Below are 19,074 nucleotides of genomic sequence, written 5' to 3' on the forward strand. Positions count from 1 at the left end.
ATTTATAACAGTTTACTACCTATGCTATGTCAATAAACTCCACTCCATGCCACTCTACTCCACAACATACCAATACTCTCTATTATACTTTGCTCCACACTATGTTACACCACTCTACTCAACTCTACTCCACTGTACGAAAAGTTACCTCACTCTACACTACTATACAACTATCCACTCCACACAGCTCCCCTGTTTCACACACTACTGTACTCTATGCAACTCCCCTCTTCAACACTATACTACACTGTGTGCCACCCTCTGATACTTTACTCCTGTCTATACCCCTTCACTCCACTGTACTATACCGTATGCCAGTGTACAACACTCCATCCTTTGATACCCTAGTCCAGTATACAGCACTGTACATAATTCTTTGTATGCCACTGCTCCCCACCTTACTCCGCTCGACTCTGACACATTACTCAACTCTACTCCACTACTACACTGTATGACATTCCAATCTACGCCACTCAATGCCAATGTACTCTATAACTCTGTATGCCAATCCACAGTACCACACTCTACAGTACTATGCTGTACTGTACACCACTCCACTCTACCAAAATCAACTACACTGTATGCTACTCTACTCTGCTGTAGTCTACAACACTTTCCAATACTGTAACACACCCCACTACACTCTTCTGTACAACACAGTACTCTAATTTATGACACTTTGCTTGACTGTATGCTGTGTCACTCCACTCTACTGCACTCCAGGCCACTATAGTCTAGGAAATGCCACTCTACTTTATGACATTTTACTCCACTCTACACTACCCCACCCCAGTATGCTTCACTCCACTCCACTCTACTACACTTTATCTGACTTTACACCACTGTAATATACTCCACTCTGTGTTGTTCCACTGTCCGACACTCTTTGCCACTGTATGCAACTCCACTTTACAACACTGTACTACACTATTTGTCATTCTGCTCCACTCTATGCCCATCCACCCCACAACACTGTACTACATGGTATGAAACTCGACAACACACCACACAACTTCTCTCTATGATACGCCACTCCACTATGTGGCACGGCACTCCACTTTATGACACTCGCCTCCATTCTAATTTATGACACTCCACTTGATGATACTCCACTCCATGACACTGTACTTGACCCCACTCCAATCTAAAACACTTTACTCCGCTCTATGACTGTCTATGACATCCTACTCTGCTGTTCGACATGACATTCCACTGTACAACTCGCGGCTCCAGTCTACGATACTGGACTCCACTATATGAGACACTACAGTATATAAAACTTTACAACAATGTACAATATGCTACTACACTCTACTCCACTCCACTCTATTCCAATCTACAATACCCCATTCTGTGACAATAGACTTTACAATACTATCCTCTACTGTACTGTATGACAGTCAACATAACAACTCTCCTCTAGCGACACCCGACTCTAGGATTTGAAACACTGTAGGAAAGTACCATCTTGCCTGGCATGTTACCCCCATTTTTCACTGTATATATGTTGTTTTAGTTGTATGTGTCACTGGGACCCTGCCAGCCAGGGCCCCAGTGCTCATAAGGGTGCCTGACTGTGTTACCTGTGTTATGACTAACTGTCTCACTGAGGCTCTGCTATCCAGAACCTCAGTGGTTATGCTCTCTCATTTCTTTCCAAATTGTCACTAACAGGCTAGTGACCAATTTCACCGATTCACATTGGCATACTGGAACACCCTTATAATTCCCTAGTATATGGTACTGAGGTACCCAGGGTATTGGGGTTCCAGGAGATCCCTATGGGCTGCAGCATTTCTTTTGCCACCCATAGGGAGCTCAGACAATTCTTACACAGGCCTGCCACTGCAGCCTGAGTGAAATAATGCGCACATTATTTCACAGCCATTTTTCACTGCACTTAAGTAACTTATAAGTCACCTATATGTCTAACCTTTACCTGGTAAAGGTTAGGTGCAAAGTTACTTAGTGTGTGGGCACCCTGGCACTAGCCAAGGTGCTCCCACATTGTTCAGGGCAAATTCCCCGGACTTTGTGAGTGCGGGGACACCATTACACGCGTGCACTACACATACGTCACTACCTATGTGTAGCTTCACAATGGTAACTCCGAATATGGCCATGTAACATGTCTAAGATCATGGAATTGCCCCCTCTATGCCATCCTGGCATTGTTGGTACAATCCCATGATCCCACGGGTCTGTAGCTCAGACCCGGGTACTGCCAAACTGCATTTTCAGGGGTTTCACTGCAGCTGCTGCTGCTGCCAACCCCTCAGACAGGTTTCTGCCCTCCTGGGGTCCAGCCAGGCTTGGCCCAGGAAGGCAGAACAAAGGACTTCCTCAGAGAGAGGGTGTTACACCCTCTCCCTTTAGAAAAAGGTGTGAAGGCAGGGGAGGAGTAGCCTCCCCAGCCTCTGGAAATGCTTTCATGGGCACAGATGGTGCCCATTTCTGCATAAGCCAGTCTACACCGGTTCAGGGACCCCTTAGCCCTGCTCTGGCGCGAAACTGAACAAAGGAAAGGGGAGTGACCACTCCCCTGACCTGCACCTCCCCTGGGAGGTGCCCAGAGCTCCTCCAGTGTGCTCCAGACCTCTGCCATCTTGGAAACAGAGGTGCTGCTGGCACACTGGACTGCTCTGAGTGGCCAGTGCCAGCAGGTGACGTCAGAGACTCCTTCTGATAGGCTCCTTCAGGTGTTGCTAGCCTATCCTCTCTCCTAAGTAGCCAAACCCTCTTTTCTGGCTATTTAGGGTCTCTGCTTTGGGGAATTCCTTAGATAACGAATGCAAGAGCTCATCAGAGTTCCTCTGCATCTCTCTCTTCACCTTCTGCCAAGGAATCGACTGCTGACCGCGCTGGAAGCCTGCAAAACTGCAACAAAGTAGCTAAGATGACTACTGCAACTCTGTAACGCTGATCCTGCCGCCTTCTCAACTGTTTTCCTGGTGGTGCATGCTGTGGGGGTAGTCTGCCTCCTCTCTGCACTAGAAGCTCCGAAGAAATCTCCCGTGGGTCGGCGGAATCTTCCCCCTGCAACCGCAGGCACCAAAGAACTGCATTACCGGTACTCTGGGTCTCCTCTCAGCACGACGAGCGAGGTCCCCTGATTCCAGCAACTCTGTCCAAGTGACTCCCACAGTCCAGTGACTCTTCAGTCCAAGTTTGGTGGAGGTAAGTCCTTGCCTCCCCATGCCAGACTGCATTGCTGGGAACCACGTCTTTTGCAGCTACTCCAGCCTCTGTGCACTTCCGGCGGAAATCCTTTGGGCACAGCCAAGCCTGGGTCCACGGCACTCTAACCTGCATTGCATGACTTTCTAAGTTGTCCTCCGGCGGTGTGGGATTCCTTTGTGCAACTTCGGGTGAGCACCATTTCACTCCTCTTCATAGTGCCTGTTCTGGCACTTCTGCGGGTGCTGCCTGCTTCTGAGAGGGCTCCTTGTCTTGCTCGATGCCCCCTCTGTCCTCAGACACAATTGGCGACATCCTGGTCCCTCGTGGGCTACAGCAGCACACAAAAACCCTTACCACACAATTTGCAACTAGCAAGGATTGTTGGCTGTATTTCCACAGGGAAACACTTCTGCACGACTCTCCACGGCGTGGGGGATCCATCCTCCAAAGGGGAAGTCTCTAGCCCTTGTCGTTCCTGCAGAATCCTAAGTTTCTACTGTCCAGTAGCAGCTTCTTTGCACCCACAGCTGGCATTTCCTGGGCATCTGCCCATCTCCGACTTGCTTGTGACTTTTGGACTTGGTCCCCTTGTTCCACAGGTACCCTCGACTGGAAATCCATCGTTGTTGCAGTGCTGGTTTGTGTCTTTCCTGCAGAATTCCCCTATCACGACTTCTATGTCCTTTGGGGAACTTTAGTGCACTTTGCACTCACTTTTCAGGGTCTTGGGGTGGGCTATTTTTCTAACCCTTACTATTTTCTAATAGTCCCAGCGACCCTCTACAAGGTCCCATAGGTTTGGGGTCCATTCGTGGTTCGCATTCCACTTTTGGAGTATATGGTTTGTGTTGCCCCTATCCCTATGTGTCCCCATTGCATCCTATTGTAACTATACATTGTTTGCACTGTTTTCTAAGACTATACTGCATATTGTTGGTAGTGTGTACATATATCTTGTGTATATTTGCTATCCTCATACTGAGGGTACTCACTGAGTTACTTTGGCATATTGTCATAAAAATAAAGTACCTTTATTTTTAGTATATCTGTGTATTGTGTTTTCTTATGATATTGTGCAAGTGACACTAGTGGTACTGTAGGAGCTTCACTCGTCTCCTAGTTCAGCCTAAGCTGCTCTGCTAAGCTACCATTATCTATCAGCCTAAGCTGCTAGACACCCTATACACTAATAAGGGATACCTGGGCCTGGTGCAAGGTGTAAGTACCCCTTGGTACTCACTACAAGCCAGTCCAGCCTCCTACAAACACATTTTAACTAAGAAGCAAAAAAAAACATTAAAACTTATTTTTCCTATACAAATCAAGTTTAAACTACCCAAATGTAAAAAATTCTTAAGTTATAGTTATAACTTTCATTTACAATTTATCCACCACCTTTAAATTATTATAAGTAGTGGACCATGTTACACACACGTTTCAGCTTGCTAATCAGATAACACTAACTATAACTCACCACTCTACCATGCACTGTGTTGTGACAAATAATGTATTTGGCGGTGGTTGTGGTAGCTTTCATTTTGGCGTAAAAAAAGTACATATGCTTTATCTCTTTTGAATTTAATGGATACTCTGTGTGAGCCAAGTGGAGCTATTCCTCGTGCAGGTATGAAATGTTACAAAAGGGTCTGGAGAGGATTGATCCACAGACATGATGCTTTGGATGTCACATACACAATTCATATACAAGACACTGTGATTGAGGATCAACTGGGCCAGCAGTTTAAGTTAAATATTAACCCTGTGGTACTCCTTGACCGACAGCCCTGAAATAAGAGTGTAAAGGTGGAAGTTTAATCCACTGTTGCCATTACTGAGGGATGAGTGGCACCGGTTCAAAGCTGCCCCTCAACCTCAACCTGTGCCAACCTGGAAATCTAGATCTCATTGTTCACTGCGTAGAAGCAGCTGAAGGTTCTGATAAATCCTGGTTGCTGAAGAACCCTACTTTTGTCCTACCAGCCTTCTGCCTCTGGGTTTGTTGTGGGTACAGTACTTGCTACAAACTAGATGTTAGTTTTAAATTGGGAAGACACTAGGATTACCTTAGTTCACTCCCCACACTTGCACACCCAGCCCTCAAAACCAAGCTGAATGTGGACAAAAACTTTCATTATCTTGAAACTGCCATAATACATACCATGTTTGGCCTGTTTGCAGTAAGACAAACATGAAATGCTGAAAAAATGGGTAAGGTTGGCCCTGAGAATGTTTACCCCATTGGTTAGGGGATGTCCAGGAGTCACCCCACACCCAAGCTGGTTACAGGCATAAATGTGGCACCTCTAAGACTCCACTTAAGAACACCTTTAGACCTGTGGAAGTACAGAAGAGAATTGGACCTTCTGTCTCTGATGTCAGAGGAGCCATAAAAGACTGGACCCGCTTCATATTGTGCCAAAGCCAAAGAAGTGGACCCCACTTGTCAGTTTGGGCCAACCACCAGTGTGGCTACAGTAAGACAACAAGCTGCAAGAGGCTGTTTCATGAAAGTACCCAGCTGACCAGTGGCAACTGTACCTGTACTGGACCCTGTTGTTGGTCTCTGCCTGACACCCTGTGAGCCCATATTTTCTGCTCCTGAAATGCTGGGAGGGGCTTTAAAAGTGGAATCCAGTGTTAGATTGGGACTTAAAAGACACATTTAGAAGGAAAGATCTTTGAGCACAATAAGCGTGGTTGATGTATCTGCCCAGTGCTCCATCACGTCATCCTCAAATTACGCCTAGATTCCAGTATACCGTGGCCATTGACTATCAGTGGTGCTTTGTACTTTTTGGTACTATTTCTACTTAAAACTTTAAAAAATCATATCTCTGGTTCCTGTTATTTTGGTGTCATTTTATTTATTACACTGTACTCTATTTTACTAAATCATTTTGGGATTTTCATTGTTTTGCATTTTAACTTTATTACTGTTTTGGCACACCATATATACTTTACACATTGCCCTAATATGCCCCTGTCTGATTTGTGCCAGAGATACCCAGGGATTGAGCTCAGTTTAATTTAATGATTTCATCATGACAAGGGTTGTGATTATTGTTTGCGGTGGGTAGCCATCCATCGCAATTAATAATCCAATTTATTACCATTCTGATTTAATATTTTTCAGGTCCAACTTGGATCTGTTCTCCTATGCCACACAACTCATAAGGGCATTTGAGACTGTGACTGCACTACTTACTCTGACATATTACAAAGTCTTGCAATTTGATATTTTCCCTGAGCAATGGTGGGTTTCCATATCCTCTTTTATTATAAATGTACAGATCATACAGTTGAAATATGGTGTACTGCCATTTGATGAATTTTGTTTTGACCAATGACTTTGTGTTTCACCACTGCGCATATTAGTTGCTCAATGTTCACCAGTAGCACATTGTATGTTTTGTTCAGTTTAGCCGTCTATTGGCTTTGACATGGCATTAGCCATTACTTTCTGTATTCAGTTTCGCCGCCTATTGGCTTTGACATTGCATTAGCCATTACATTCTGTATTCTGCCTATTGGCTTTGACATGCTGTATCCAGTCTAGCCGCCTATTGGCTTTGACATTGCATTCCTATTGGCTTTGACATGATGTATTCAGTTTAGCTGCCTATTGACTTTGACATGCTATTAGATATTCTGCCTATTGGCTTTGACATGATATCATATATTACATTTTGTATTCAGCTCAGCTGCCTATTGGCTTTGACATGATATTATACATTGCATTTTGTATTCAGCTCAGCTGCCTATTGGCTTTGACATGATATCATACATTGCATTTTGTATTCAGCTCTGCTGCCTATTGGCTTTGACATGATATTATACATTGCATTTTATATTCAGCTCAGCTGCCTATTGGCTTTGATATGACATTAGACATTGCATTTGATATGTAGGTTAGCTGCCTATTGCCTTTAACGTGGAGTTAGACATTGCAGTTGAGAATCCAAGCTGTATTTTTCCAAGCTGTGTTTTTGCACAAGATGAACCAAGATGTTTTTCTCACAGTAGACTAGACCTGATAAGAGAGGGTACACTGGGTGTTTTTCTCTCCGCTTGAGCCTGGGAAGAGTAGAAGTCTCGGAGACCTGGCCAGTCTCCCAAGGCTTGCTCAGTTTTTCCGAGTCTGAGAGGAGGGGGCACACCTTTGTAACGAATGTCACAGGCTGCAGAGATTCAGATTCGAATCTGCCTGACTTCGTGCTGGAACGAGGCACCCGTTGCCAGTATCCCGTGTGGGTAGATGAATCTCTTTCTCGCGGCTGACAGGGAGTCATCAGCTTGCAGACCTTAGAAAGATGAAGCTGTAAATAGTTTCCCACACGGTGAAGTATTTGTTTTGCTTTGCATTCAATATCTTATAAATATAACCTGCTGTGTATATTGCAGACTGATATATTTTGTTTTCATTAACGTGTGTTTGAAAGCTACTAATTCGTCATTCATAAAAATTGCGGTTGGGGAAGAATTAACAACAATAAAAGTCTTCTTTGAACTCAGAAGTGCATTTCTGGTGTTTTATGTATGTGCTTAAAAAACTAGATAAGAGGAAAGCACTACGGGCCTGATTCTAACTTTGGAGGACGGTGTTAAACCGTCCCAAAAGTGGCGGATATACCACCTACCGTATTACGAGTTCCATAGGATATAATGGACTCGTAATACGGTAGGTGGTATATCCGCCACTTTTGGGACGGTTTAACACCGTCCTCCAAAGTTAGAATCAGGCCCTACATTTGGTACCAGAAGTGGGGTCGATCATTAAGAGTTGATTAAGGGGTTTGACGAGTTAGTGGATTTCTACGTGCACACTTTAAAAGTGTAATTGTTTTTGTTGTTTTGAGAATTACAGGAATTGTTTTTTTGTTGTTTGGAGAATCACAGAAGCACGGCAGACCATGGCCCTCATTCTGACCTTGGCGGCTTACCGTTCCGCGGTCGAAAGACCGCGGCGGTAATTCTGACTTTCCCGCTGGGCTGGCGGGCGGTCGCCTTCAGGCCGCCCGCCAGCCCAGCGGGAAAGAGGCTTCCACGATGAAGCCGGCTCGGAATCGAGCCGGCGGAGTGGAAGCTGTGCGACGGGTGCAATTGCACCCGTCGCGTATTTCACTGTCTGCGCAGCAGACAGTGAAATACATTTAGGGGCCCTCTTACGGGGGCCCCTGCAATGCCCATGCCAGTGGCATGGGCACTGCAGGGGCCCCCAGGGGCCCCGCGACCCCCCCTACCGCCATCCAGATCCCGGCGGTCGGACCGCCGGGATCTGGATGGCGGTAGGGGGGGTCGGAATCCCCTCGGCGGCGCAGCAAGCTGCGCCGCCGTGGAGGATTCAATGGGGCGGCGGTACACTGGCGGGAGCCCGCCAGTGGTGCCGGTCCGACCGCGGCTTTACCGCCGCGGTCGGAATCCCCATTGGAGCACCGCCGGCCTGTCGGCGGTGCTCCCGCGGTCCTCCGCCCTGGCGGTCTTTGACCGCCAGGGTCAGAATGACCGCCCATGTCTGAGAATGCATGTGTTGTTAAACTGCCCGATGGTGCTATGAAAAACTGTGAATTGTTTTCTGTTTGGAGAATTACAGAAGCACGGCAGACCATGTTTGAAAATGCATGTGTAGCTAAACTGCCTGATAGTGCTTTGAGAAATAATTTCTGTTGTACATATGTAGAAAATGTGTCTTTTGGAAGTAATGATGACAGAAAGGTCTGGATACCTTTATCTGCTTATAGAGAAATGCAGGAGAAATGTAGGCAGTTGGAACATGAAAATAGGAATTTACGTGAGCAAATTAGCCAGGATACAATAATTCAAAATAATGCTGAAAGTTATAAAAATGCTGTTTTTGAAGAATCTTTCTTTTCCCATTCCAGTAATGAGGGGGTTAAGACAGCTTCCAGCTGCTTTGAGTTTTTGTGTGAGCCAGGGTTTTTGGTAGCCAAAATGCATTCCTTAACTGATAACACGAAGAGAGCTCAGAATGTGATTTACGAGTTACCGTTGCAAAATGCAAAAGTAAAACGAAAGAGTTTCATTAGCTTGTTTGATTTTTGGAAACAGAATAGCCCTCATTTGAGTGAAATCCTAACACTTTTGTATATGGTCACTGTGAAAAATAATATGCAGCTGCGCGCTTGTGATTTGGCAAATGAAATAATGCAGACTTTAGGTTTCTGCGCAGTGCAAGAAGGAAATACTTATGTACATGTAACTCAAGAACAAGGGAAGAAAATAGTGCCCCTAGCTAGAATCATACAATGGATCTGGTACTTGCAAGACAGGGCTAGAGTACCACAGGTAAAAGAGTCACCAATGAAGTTGAGTGCACCATTTGAACTCGTGTCCACTGAAGATAAAAAGCATGTTTGTTTTACTAATGATTCATTGACTGAAATGTTGTTTTCTGGCACAGTAGAAAGAACAGCGTTGTATAATGTGTGTCAGATTTTAAAGCAAGAGCTACGTGAGATGTGTCATTTTTACGCTGATTTTTGGTTCATTGCTAATGTTTTAGCTGTTTGTTTTTCCACATGGCTTGTACCTAACTGGTTCAATTACCTTGCAGATGTTAATGAGAAAAATTCAGAGAGAGAAGTGTACACCCAGAATTCTGCCTTAGTGGGGATGGCTAAGTGGGTGCCCCAGAAATGTGAACAGCTGAGAGAAAAAGCCACTTACAGGTGGGCAGAGATGAGAGAGATGCACATTCCCCTAGATTTGATAAAAACTGTGCAGCACGCACAAAAGCAATCTGTCAAGCAAGCAGTCACAGAGCAGTTGGGGAGAGGAAAGTTACCAGGACAGAAATGGCAAATTGATCAGGTTTTAGGGAGAGTGATTGCTGCAGATTACCAAGGAAAAATCGAAATTATGCTGATACCTAGAAAAGAATCTGATTCATTCATACAAATTGGAGACAGAATGGCCCAAATTGGCAAAAATGCAGTGAATGGAGGTTTGGTAAAGAAGGAATCTGCCCCAGCCCTTCTGACAGTGCAAGAAAAGGGAAGCTGTGGTGCAGCAGATAAAAACCTCAGTGCTGATGTGTGGGCTGAAGCCCCAAGTGATCCTCCAGAATCTGCAGAAATTATAACAAAGGGCCTCAAAAACATCCTGCTGATTATAAAACAGGGAAAGAAAGAGGAAGGGTGCAGTTTAAATGAAAAATGTTATTTGCAAGAAAAGTCATACTTGTTTCTTTTGCAGATCCTACCACGTTTCGCCACTGTCCCTGAGTGTGCTGTGTGGTCCCCCTTCCGGTGTGTGCGTGTGGGGTCGGGGAAGGGTCCGAACCCCCAACCTGAACCTGGCTGAGTAAAGTGCCAGCACCATGGATCCATTTTGCGCAAACTGCGCCTTCAGTTCAAGTTCAACTTGTTTGATTGCATTCTTCCACTGGAACTAGGCTGTGTTTTTTTTTTTTTTCCCTTCTCGTATGGAACTCTGACTTTTGCTTACCTTCCAGCAAACCTTTCAGATGGACCGTGCATCTTTACATGAGTAGAACTCATGCCACATCAAATTGCTAACACTGTTGAATTAGAGACTCATTCAGAGTACAAATTGCTCAGTCTTTTCTGTGTAGATGTATCTGATGTGAAAGGTTATGAAATCAATGTGTTAATTCACTTTCATTGCTTTACAGGGATTGCTTTGATCATTCAAATCTGACTTGCTGATAATGTTTTTTTTGCAGATGTTTTTGTTTTTTGTTTTTGTTTGAAACAAGAGATATGTGAAACAAAAATTCATTGGTCAAAGGGCGGAATGTACTGCCATTTGATGAATTTTGTTTGGACCAATGACTTTGTGTTTCACCACTGCGCATATTAGTTGCTCAATGTTCACCAGTAGCACATTGTAGGTTTTGTTCAGTTTAGCCGTCTATTGGCTTTGACATGGCATTAGCCATTACTTTCTGTATTCAGTTTCGCCGCCTATTGGCTTTGACATTGCATTAGCCATTACATTCTGTATTCTGCCTATTGGCTTTGACATGCTGTATCCAGTCTAGCCGCCTATTGGCTTTGACACTGCATTCCTATTGGCTTTGACATGATGTATTCAGTTTAGCTGCCTATTGACTTTGACATGCTATTAGATATTCTGCCTATTGGCTTTGACATGATATCATATATTACATTTTGTATTCAGCTCAGCTGCCTATTGGCTTTGACATGATATTATACATTGCATTTTGTATTCAGCTCAGCTGCCTATTGGCTTTGACATGATATTATACATTGCATTTTGTATTCAGCTCTGCGGCCTATTGGCTTTGACATGATATTATACATTGCATTTTATATTCAGCTCAGCTGCCTACTGGCTTTGACATGACATTAGACATTGCATTTGATATGTAGGTTAGCTGCCTATTGCCTTTAACGTGGAGTTAGACATTGCAGTTGAGAATCCAAGCTGTATTTTTCCAAGCTGTGTTTTTGCACAAGATGAACCAAGATATTTTTCTCACAGTAGACTAGACCTGATAAGAGAGGGTACACTGGGTGTTTTTCTCTCCGCTTGAGCCTGGGAAGAGGAGAAGTCTCGGAGACCTGGCCAGTCTCCAAAGGCTTGCTCAGTTTTCCCGAGTCTGAGAGGAGGGGGCACACCTTTGTAACGAATGTCACAGGCTGCAGAGATTCAGATTCGAATCTGCCTGACTTCGTGCTGGAACGAGGCGCCCGTTGCCAGTATCTCGTGTGGGTAGATGAATCTCTTTCTCGCGGCTGACAGGGAGTCATCAGCTTGCAGACCTTAGAAAGATGAAGCTGTAAATAGTTTCCCACACGGTGAAGTATTTGTTTTGCTTTGCATTCAATATCTTATAAATATAACCTGCTGTGTATATTGCAAACTGATATATTTTGTTTTCATTAACGTGTGTTTGAAAGCTACTAATTCGTCATTCATAAAAATTGCGGTTGGGGAAGAATTAACAACAATAAAAGTCTTCTTTGAACTCAGAAGTGCATTTCTGGTGTTTTATGTATGTGCTTAAAAAACTAGATAAGAGGAAAGCACTACATATGGTTATGTTCTTTCTTTCATGTTTGGGGTTACGATTTATTGTGTTTGCTTCATCTTTTTAGTTGCTCGTAATAAATGTACAAATACATTTCTCCTGTTTTCTTTTGCTATTAGAGGAAATTTCTTGACCATGTATTTAACTATTTAAGAGTCAAATCCAGTTCCAGTTCTTTCATATGATTTTCCTCATTTGATATGTTTGTTGTGAAAATCCCATTACATAATTCATTCAATCCTTTCATTTACTCTCTTTGTATGTTAGAAGTCACTGTCATGTTATTGCTTTTGATATATTCCCACTTTCTGAGGTTTCATCTCCTTACGGCCTTTTTTCTAATTTTCATCTTCAAACTTTTTGTTTGTGCTTTGAACTAATCTTCATGTGAAATAATTATTTTAGGTCTGAGTTTTTGACTCTGTGGTATATGTAACTTCAGTGACCCCTAGAGAAAACCTGTAACAAGAAATACGATGTTCTGATCTGTATTTTACTGTAGATATTTGCTTCCCCTTGGATATGATTTTTGGTATTCAGTACATCCAAGTGAATGATCGCATTTTCTGTATTTTATGAGTAAACATACTGTTGAAGGTATTTCATGCAAATGTATTATGTTAAGCTCAAAGCTTTCTTCATTGACTGACCTCAGCAAAATATATCATCAGTATATCATCAGTATATCTCCCATAAAACATTCACCCAGGTTTCCAACCTTTTTTTTCAAGCATGTTTATCTTCTTATAGTAATTCATGAATATATTGGCTACCAATTGGACTACATTTGATCCACTCCTGTAACCTTTAGACAAAATGTTTTTTTTCTACATAAAACAAATTTCAGTGCAAAACAAAAAATTATACGCATAATAGACCTACTTATAGGGGCTTTCATCCAGCCCTCTTCATCCGTTGGTCTGCTATTGTGTGATTCACATTTTTCTTCCTTCCACTACAGCATACAGCATGGAGCAATGGGTCAGCCAGTTTCAGCCGTTGGTAAACTTTATAGAGTGTGATGTCATTCGAGTCATTCATATGGAATCTTGGGGTCTACAATGCAATGCATGCTTTCTTTTTTAGACCAAAAAGATATTTCTACTTTTAGCCCTTTTCTTAGATTGACAAGGGCTCTGCAGCTTTCCCAATATTATCCTTTTAAAAAAAACATGACAAGACCAAAGAAGCACTGGCAAAGCCAAACGACTGGTGACCGACAGAGAACCAATCACCTTTGCCAATTAATGGTTTTCATTTGGCTCCCTTCAACACCCTTGAATCTGTTTATGGTCTTTCTCTTTCCTATCATTTTAGTCCTCTTGTTGTGATCTATTTGAAAGTTGATTCTTTCCTGATCTGATCGGTCAACATAGATCTCCTAAAAAGATCTGTATTCTTGTTCATTGATGGATAAAATTTTGATTTCAGTGTGAACTGTTTCTACCTTCTCAAACTCATGATTGGTTCTTCCACCTGTGAAAATAAATATTTTAATTTTATCCTTCATATAAATGTGTACACTCATACCTTCATTGTTAACCAAGACGTTGCTGAACTAGGGATAAAGGTCATCCTTTTTTGCAGTGGTCTGTGCCATTTGTGCTATGATAGGTTGAAGAAAAGATCTTCTTTGTCCTCAATGCTCTGCTCTGTTCTCCTCAAAGTTGTCTGCCTATTGAACTGCAATGACTCTCTAGCTAGGCGGACCAGCAAGGCAGCATAGGCCTTTTCCCCAGTGGGCTTGGGCCCTTGGAGGCCAGTTTAGAAAGCCTAAGACCGCCCCTAGAGCCCCTGTGATGTTCTCAAACTCCTCTAGGGCAATTGCGGCAGACATGGGAGTGGCCTAAAGAGAGAGAGAGATGAGGAAGGAAAAATAAAAGTGACGACAAGGAGAAAAGAGAGAGGAGAGGATGAGAATTAGAGAACAGATGAATGTAGGAGTGTTAAGGCATGAGGAAAAGAAGGAAGGGGGGCTGGTTTGAGCATCTTTTCCAGGTCTGCTTTTGGTTCTTGCCCTGTGGACCAGTTGGTGCCATGGTGAACTTTGAGTTACCATGACTGGTTGATGAGAGGGAAAAGATAACTTTTTGCGCTTTATGATTCCCCAGAGATGGATGAATTTATAAAGCTCATAGAACCTTCACTACTCACTGACCATGTGTACTCTGTCAGAGAGATAAAAATGGACACACTGGAAATGTGATGTGAAGAATGAACTGTAAATCCCATTGCTCATTTGGGTACATCTGGAACCAATCAAGTGCATTCTTTAAAATGAACTGATAGTCATATGTTTTAACACTACAATATACAATCTCCTTTTTTAATTATGAGTGTGTGTGTTTGCTAGAGAATGCAGGATAGTACAACTAGTACTTCTGATTCTTGGACACGGGCATTTTTAAAATATATAACTGAGTGTGATTAAGGTGACTGCTCTTGAGATATTTATTCCAATAAGATGACTCCCACACTCTTTAGACGTGGTTGTAATTCAGTCATAGATCACATATTTGACTTTTGGAGCATGGACAATTAAAATAAGCCATGGGCATAGCTTGGTCAGTAAGATTTGGGGGGGTGAACTTCAGATTTTCTGACATTCAGGCTGGCATATAATGTTTAAATACATTATACGACAAGCAGGGCGCACGAGAAGGGCCTAACAGGCAGTGGAAAGAGAGAGGAATGCATATTGGGAGAGAGTGTGTGTGCATTTCTGTCTGAATGTTTGTACAAAGTCCTGGTGAAAACCAGCAGACATATCACCATACCCGACTCAAAGCATCTGTACCCAACTATTTATCAGAAAATTAATTTATTAGGGGGGTGTAGCACCCCTCTCTCCCCTCCTCACCCCGCCCCCAAAGCTACGCCCTTGTAATAAGCTTTGATCAAGCTACTCAACCCAATTAGAAAGTTTATAACGTCCAGGTGACTAGTCTCACATGCCAAACGTCACAAAACTACCTAAATGTTGATTTTAACAGATTAGCAGAAAAGATATTTGGAGCCAAAAGCTTCCAAGCAAACCTGAGCTCATTGTCCCTGACTTAACAATGATTGGCATTAGAAAGTATATATATAATATCGATCCAAAGGCACCCTTCCTTACTAATGTTTTAGAAATGCATGTAAATCTGAGTTGCCAAGCATTTGGGCTATGTCTGTAATTGGTCTAGTCTGTCTAAAAGACAACAGGCACTATCCTCATTGCGACAGGGCCATATCATTCCTACAGTCTAAGATTAAGGTAATCAGCAGAGTTGTACATGAAAGAATTTGGATTGGGCTACCGATAAAAAAAACCTATGCTAAACACAGTATGGGTTCCATGAAGGCCTGGCTGCAATGCAGCAAAGTCTAAACATTCATCTTATCACTGCTAAATATCCTATCATCTCAAACAGCCCTTTCTACCTAGCCTTCATGGATTTACCTAGTACTTTCAATTTTGTTAATCGATCCAGATTTTGGCATTATCTTCGAAGAACTGGCTTGGACACCCCCTTAATCTCCTTCCCCTTCCTTTTAGCTCTCCACATTATTTTTGTTGTGAAGAATTGGGGTTGTATTTTGTTGAACACATTAATAAAAATGCTAGATTATCATTGTGGGTTTCCATCTGGAATAATCCTAGTGCAATCTTGAAGTGACATATTATTGTTAATTGCTTGAAATGTGATAAAAGTCTTAAAATGCTTAGGTTGTCATAAATTAAATGTACCGTGGAGGATTTAGAAATGTCTTTATTTTTTAATCCCCTTTCTATTTGTAAATTGGATAAAGTCTGGGTAAAAAAAAAAATATGGATGGGAGGCGTTTATCAAGAGAGGACATTGAACATTTTTCCATTGGGAGGAACTATGTTATTATTAAAATGACCCTTGGCCTAGGACATTTATCTCCTAATAGATGTTGTAGTGTGGGAGAGATATTTCTTAGTCTACTATCTTTGCCTCTGGGTTAATATAGTAGTGATTCAATATGCCACTGTCCTTTCAATGAATTTCCAAGGCAGAAGCTGTTGCGTTTTACCTTCTTTTGTAAATTGCATTACTTTTATTAAAAACGTTTTTAATTCTAGTGCCAAAACACATACCTTTAGTAGATGTAGATCAGCATTGTATTTTCTACAAATGTTATCGGGTGACAATCTCTGATTTGCTGTAGAGTTGTTTTTATAATTTCCTGTGCCTCACAATAATTCTGTGTTAAGTGATGTTTATACATTGTGCTCTAATTATGACTTTTATGATTATTTATCATCAAATACGTTTTTCAAAGATGAGGATGCTGGAGAAAGTGGAGGACTGCAGTGGGTGTGCCAGGACTTGAAACGTACATTAGTTCCATATTTAACATCATGCCTGTATTATCAGATGTGTTACCCACCATTCAGCTCAGGTGAAGTCTCACATTGGTCCGCTGTCTTCGGAGCAGTTGTGTCAAGTGAAGAATGTTCTGAAAGAAAATGAATCAAGTTGAGATTAAAGGTATAGACCATGTTTGTTCTATACAATGCGGAAAGACCCCTGGGCACATGTGAATTAAATTACGTCTTGCCATTCCAAAACGCATTTTGTTCAAGCTATGTAAGGGTATTACGCAAGTAACTTTCCAATTATCACCTGTTCTGCCCCCGAAGCGATATGAAGAGACCTTGGAACATGGCACTATATAAATATCAATAACAAATCAAAAAGCATGATAGGGAACCAAACACTGCTCAGTTCATTTTTATTCAGGGTGGTAATTGCCTGAAAGTTGCCTTGCTCTTCTTTAGATGTTTTGTATGATACAATGAGTTTTAGACTGACGGAGTCAAAGTGTATTTAATGGGTATACAGAGGTAACTAAAACCATAAGTACTCCCTAAACACAGAGGGGGTGATTCTAACCCTGGCGGTCGGTGTTAAAGCGGCGGCCAACCCGCCAACAGGCTGGCGGTAAAAAATATGGGATTCTGACCCTGGCGGGAACCGCCAACACAGACAGCCACCTTAACACTCCGACCGCCACGGCGGTACAAACAAACAGCGCGGCGGTCACCGCCAACAGACAGGCGGCAGACAATGTACCGCCCACACTATTCCAACTCACCAATCCGCCACCTTTTCCGGGGCGGGAGCACCGCCGATAAAAACACGGCGGAAACAGACTACGGACGGGAAAACGCTCACCACTACGCACTCCAGGAGGAAGGAGGACAGCATGGAACCCGAATTAAACATCCTACCTGCTCTCGTCTACCTTCTCATCTACCACGAGTACGAAGTCCGGCGCAGACGACAACGGTGAGTACTGCACCTACGACACACGGGAGGGGGAGGACGAAAGGTTACGGCCACACACATATGCAACCCCCCCCCCCAAACTATGTACTCACCAATGCAGCGCACCAAGTCACAGTGACACCACCCAAACACCCCTGAAAAATGCTAGGACATAATCATATTTGGAATAAATATTTATGTACCAAAAAGCTCCAGAAAATTAGCGTACAACCATGAAAGATATCCACAACAAAACTAATGACACACACATCAGTGTATAACTGAAGTACCAAGTCCTGCACAAACTACGATTCCACCATGTCCGTGGGCCAAAGTCTTGAGAAACAAGGGCAAAGCCCACACAGGAGACCTGAGTCCTTTGGAGAGAACACTGCAGGGGCATCAGATGTAAAAACTACAGGCACCTCAGGGGGAAGGGGGGGCACCACAGCCACATGAGTCCACGACGCCAGATCCACGAGGAGCCACCATGCCCACAGTGGGTGGGCTGCCCACTGGGCCATCCTGGGGAGTGCAAAGCCACAGTCTCTCAATGTCTCTACAGTGGGTGGGCTGCCCACTGGGCCATCCTGGGGAGTGCAAAGCCACAGTCTCTCAATGTCTCTACAGTGGGTGGGCTGCCCACTGGGCCATCCTGGGGAGTGCAAAGCCACAGTCTCTCAATGTCTCTACAGTGGGTGGGCTGCCCACTGGGCCATCCTGGGGAGTGCAAAGCCACAGTCCATCAGGTGGATGACAGTCTCCACTGGCCAAGGAGGAGGCATGGTGGGCACAGTGAACCATAAACGGTGCTTGCGACGGCGGTGCCCAGCGGAGCGGTGCTTGAGAAGAAGGGCCCAGCGGAGCGGTGCTTGAGAGGAAGGGCCCAGCGGAGCGGTGCTTGAGACGGCGGGGCCCAGCGGAGCGGTGCTTGAGAAGAAGGGCCCAGCGGAGCGGTGCTTGAGAGGAAGGGCCCAGCGGAGCGGTGCTTGAGAAGAAGGGCCCAGCGGAGCGGTGCTTGAGAGGAAGGGCCCAGCGGAGCGGTGCTTGAGACGGCGGGGCCCAGCAGAGCGGTGCTTGAGAGGAAGGGCCCAGCGGAGCGGTGCTTGAGACGGCGGGGCCCAGCGGAGCGGTGCTTGAGAAGAAGGGCCCAGCGGAGCGGTGATTGAGAAGAAGGGCCCAGCGGAGCGGTGCTTGAGAGGAAGGGCCCAGCGGAGCGGTGCTTGAGACGGCGGGGCCCAGCGGAGCGGTGCTTGAGAAGAAGGGCCCAGCGGAGCGGTGCTTGAGAGGAAGGGCCCAGCGGAGCGGTGCTTGAGACGGCGGGGCCCAGCGGAGCGGTGCTTGAGAGGAAGGGCCCAGCGGAGCGGTGCTTGAGACGGCGGGGCCCAGCGGAGCGGTGCTTGAGAAGAAGGGCCCAGTGGAGCGGTGCTTGAGAAGAAGGACCCAGCGGAGCGGTGCTTGAGAAGAAGGGCCCAGCAGAGCGGTGCTTGAGAAGAAGGGCCCAGCGGAGCGGTGCTTGAGAGGAAGGGCCCAGCGGAGCGGTGCTTGAGACGGCGGGGCCCAGCGGAGCGGTGCTTGAGA

At 44.4% G+C, this 19,074-nt stretch overlaps 1 gene segment (V, D, J or C); it reads right to left on the reverse strand.

Annotated features, from left to right (window-relative positions):
* LOC138300150 (T cell receptor delta constant-like) overlaps positions 1-19,074 on the reverse strand; it is a 276,372-nt gene that overhangs the window by 15,232 nt on the left and 242,066 nt on the right. The window contains 1 exon segment of the C gene segment in view: positions 16,613-16,681. Coding sequence covers positions 16,613-16,681 — 69 coding nt within the window.

The sequence above is a fragment of the Pleurodeles waltl genome, chromosome 6 (assembly GCF_031143425.1).
Source record: "Pleurodeles waltl isolate 20211129_DDA chromosome 6, aPleWal1.hap1.20221129, whole genome shotgun sequence".
Lineage (NCBI taxonomy): Eukaryota > Metazoa > Chordata > Amphibia > Caudata > Salamandridae > Pleurodeles > Pleurodeles waltl.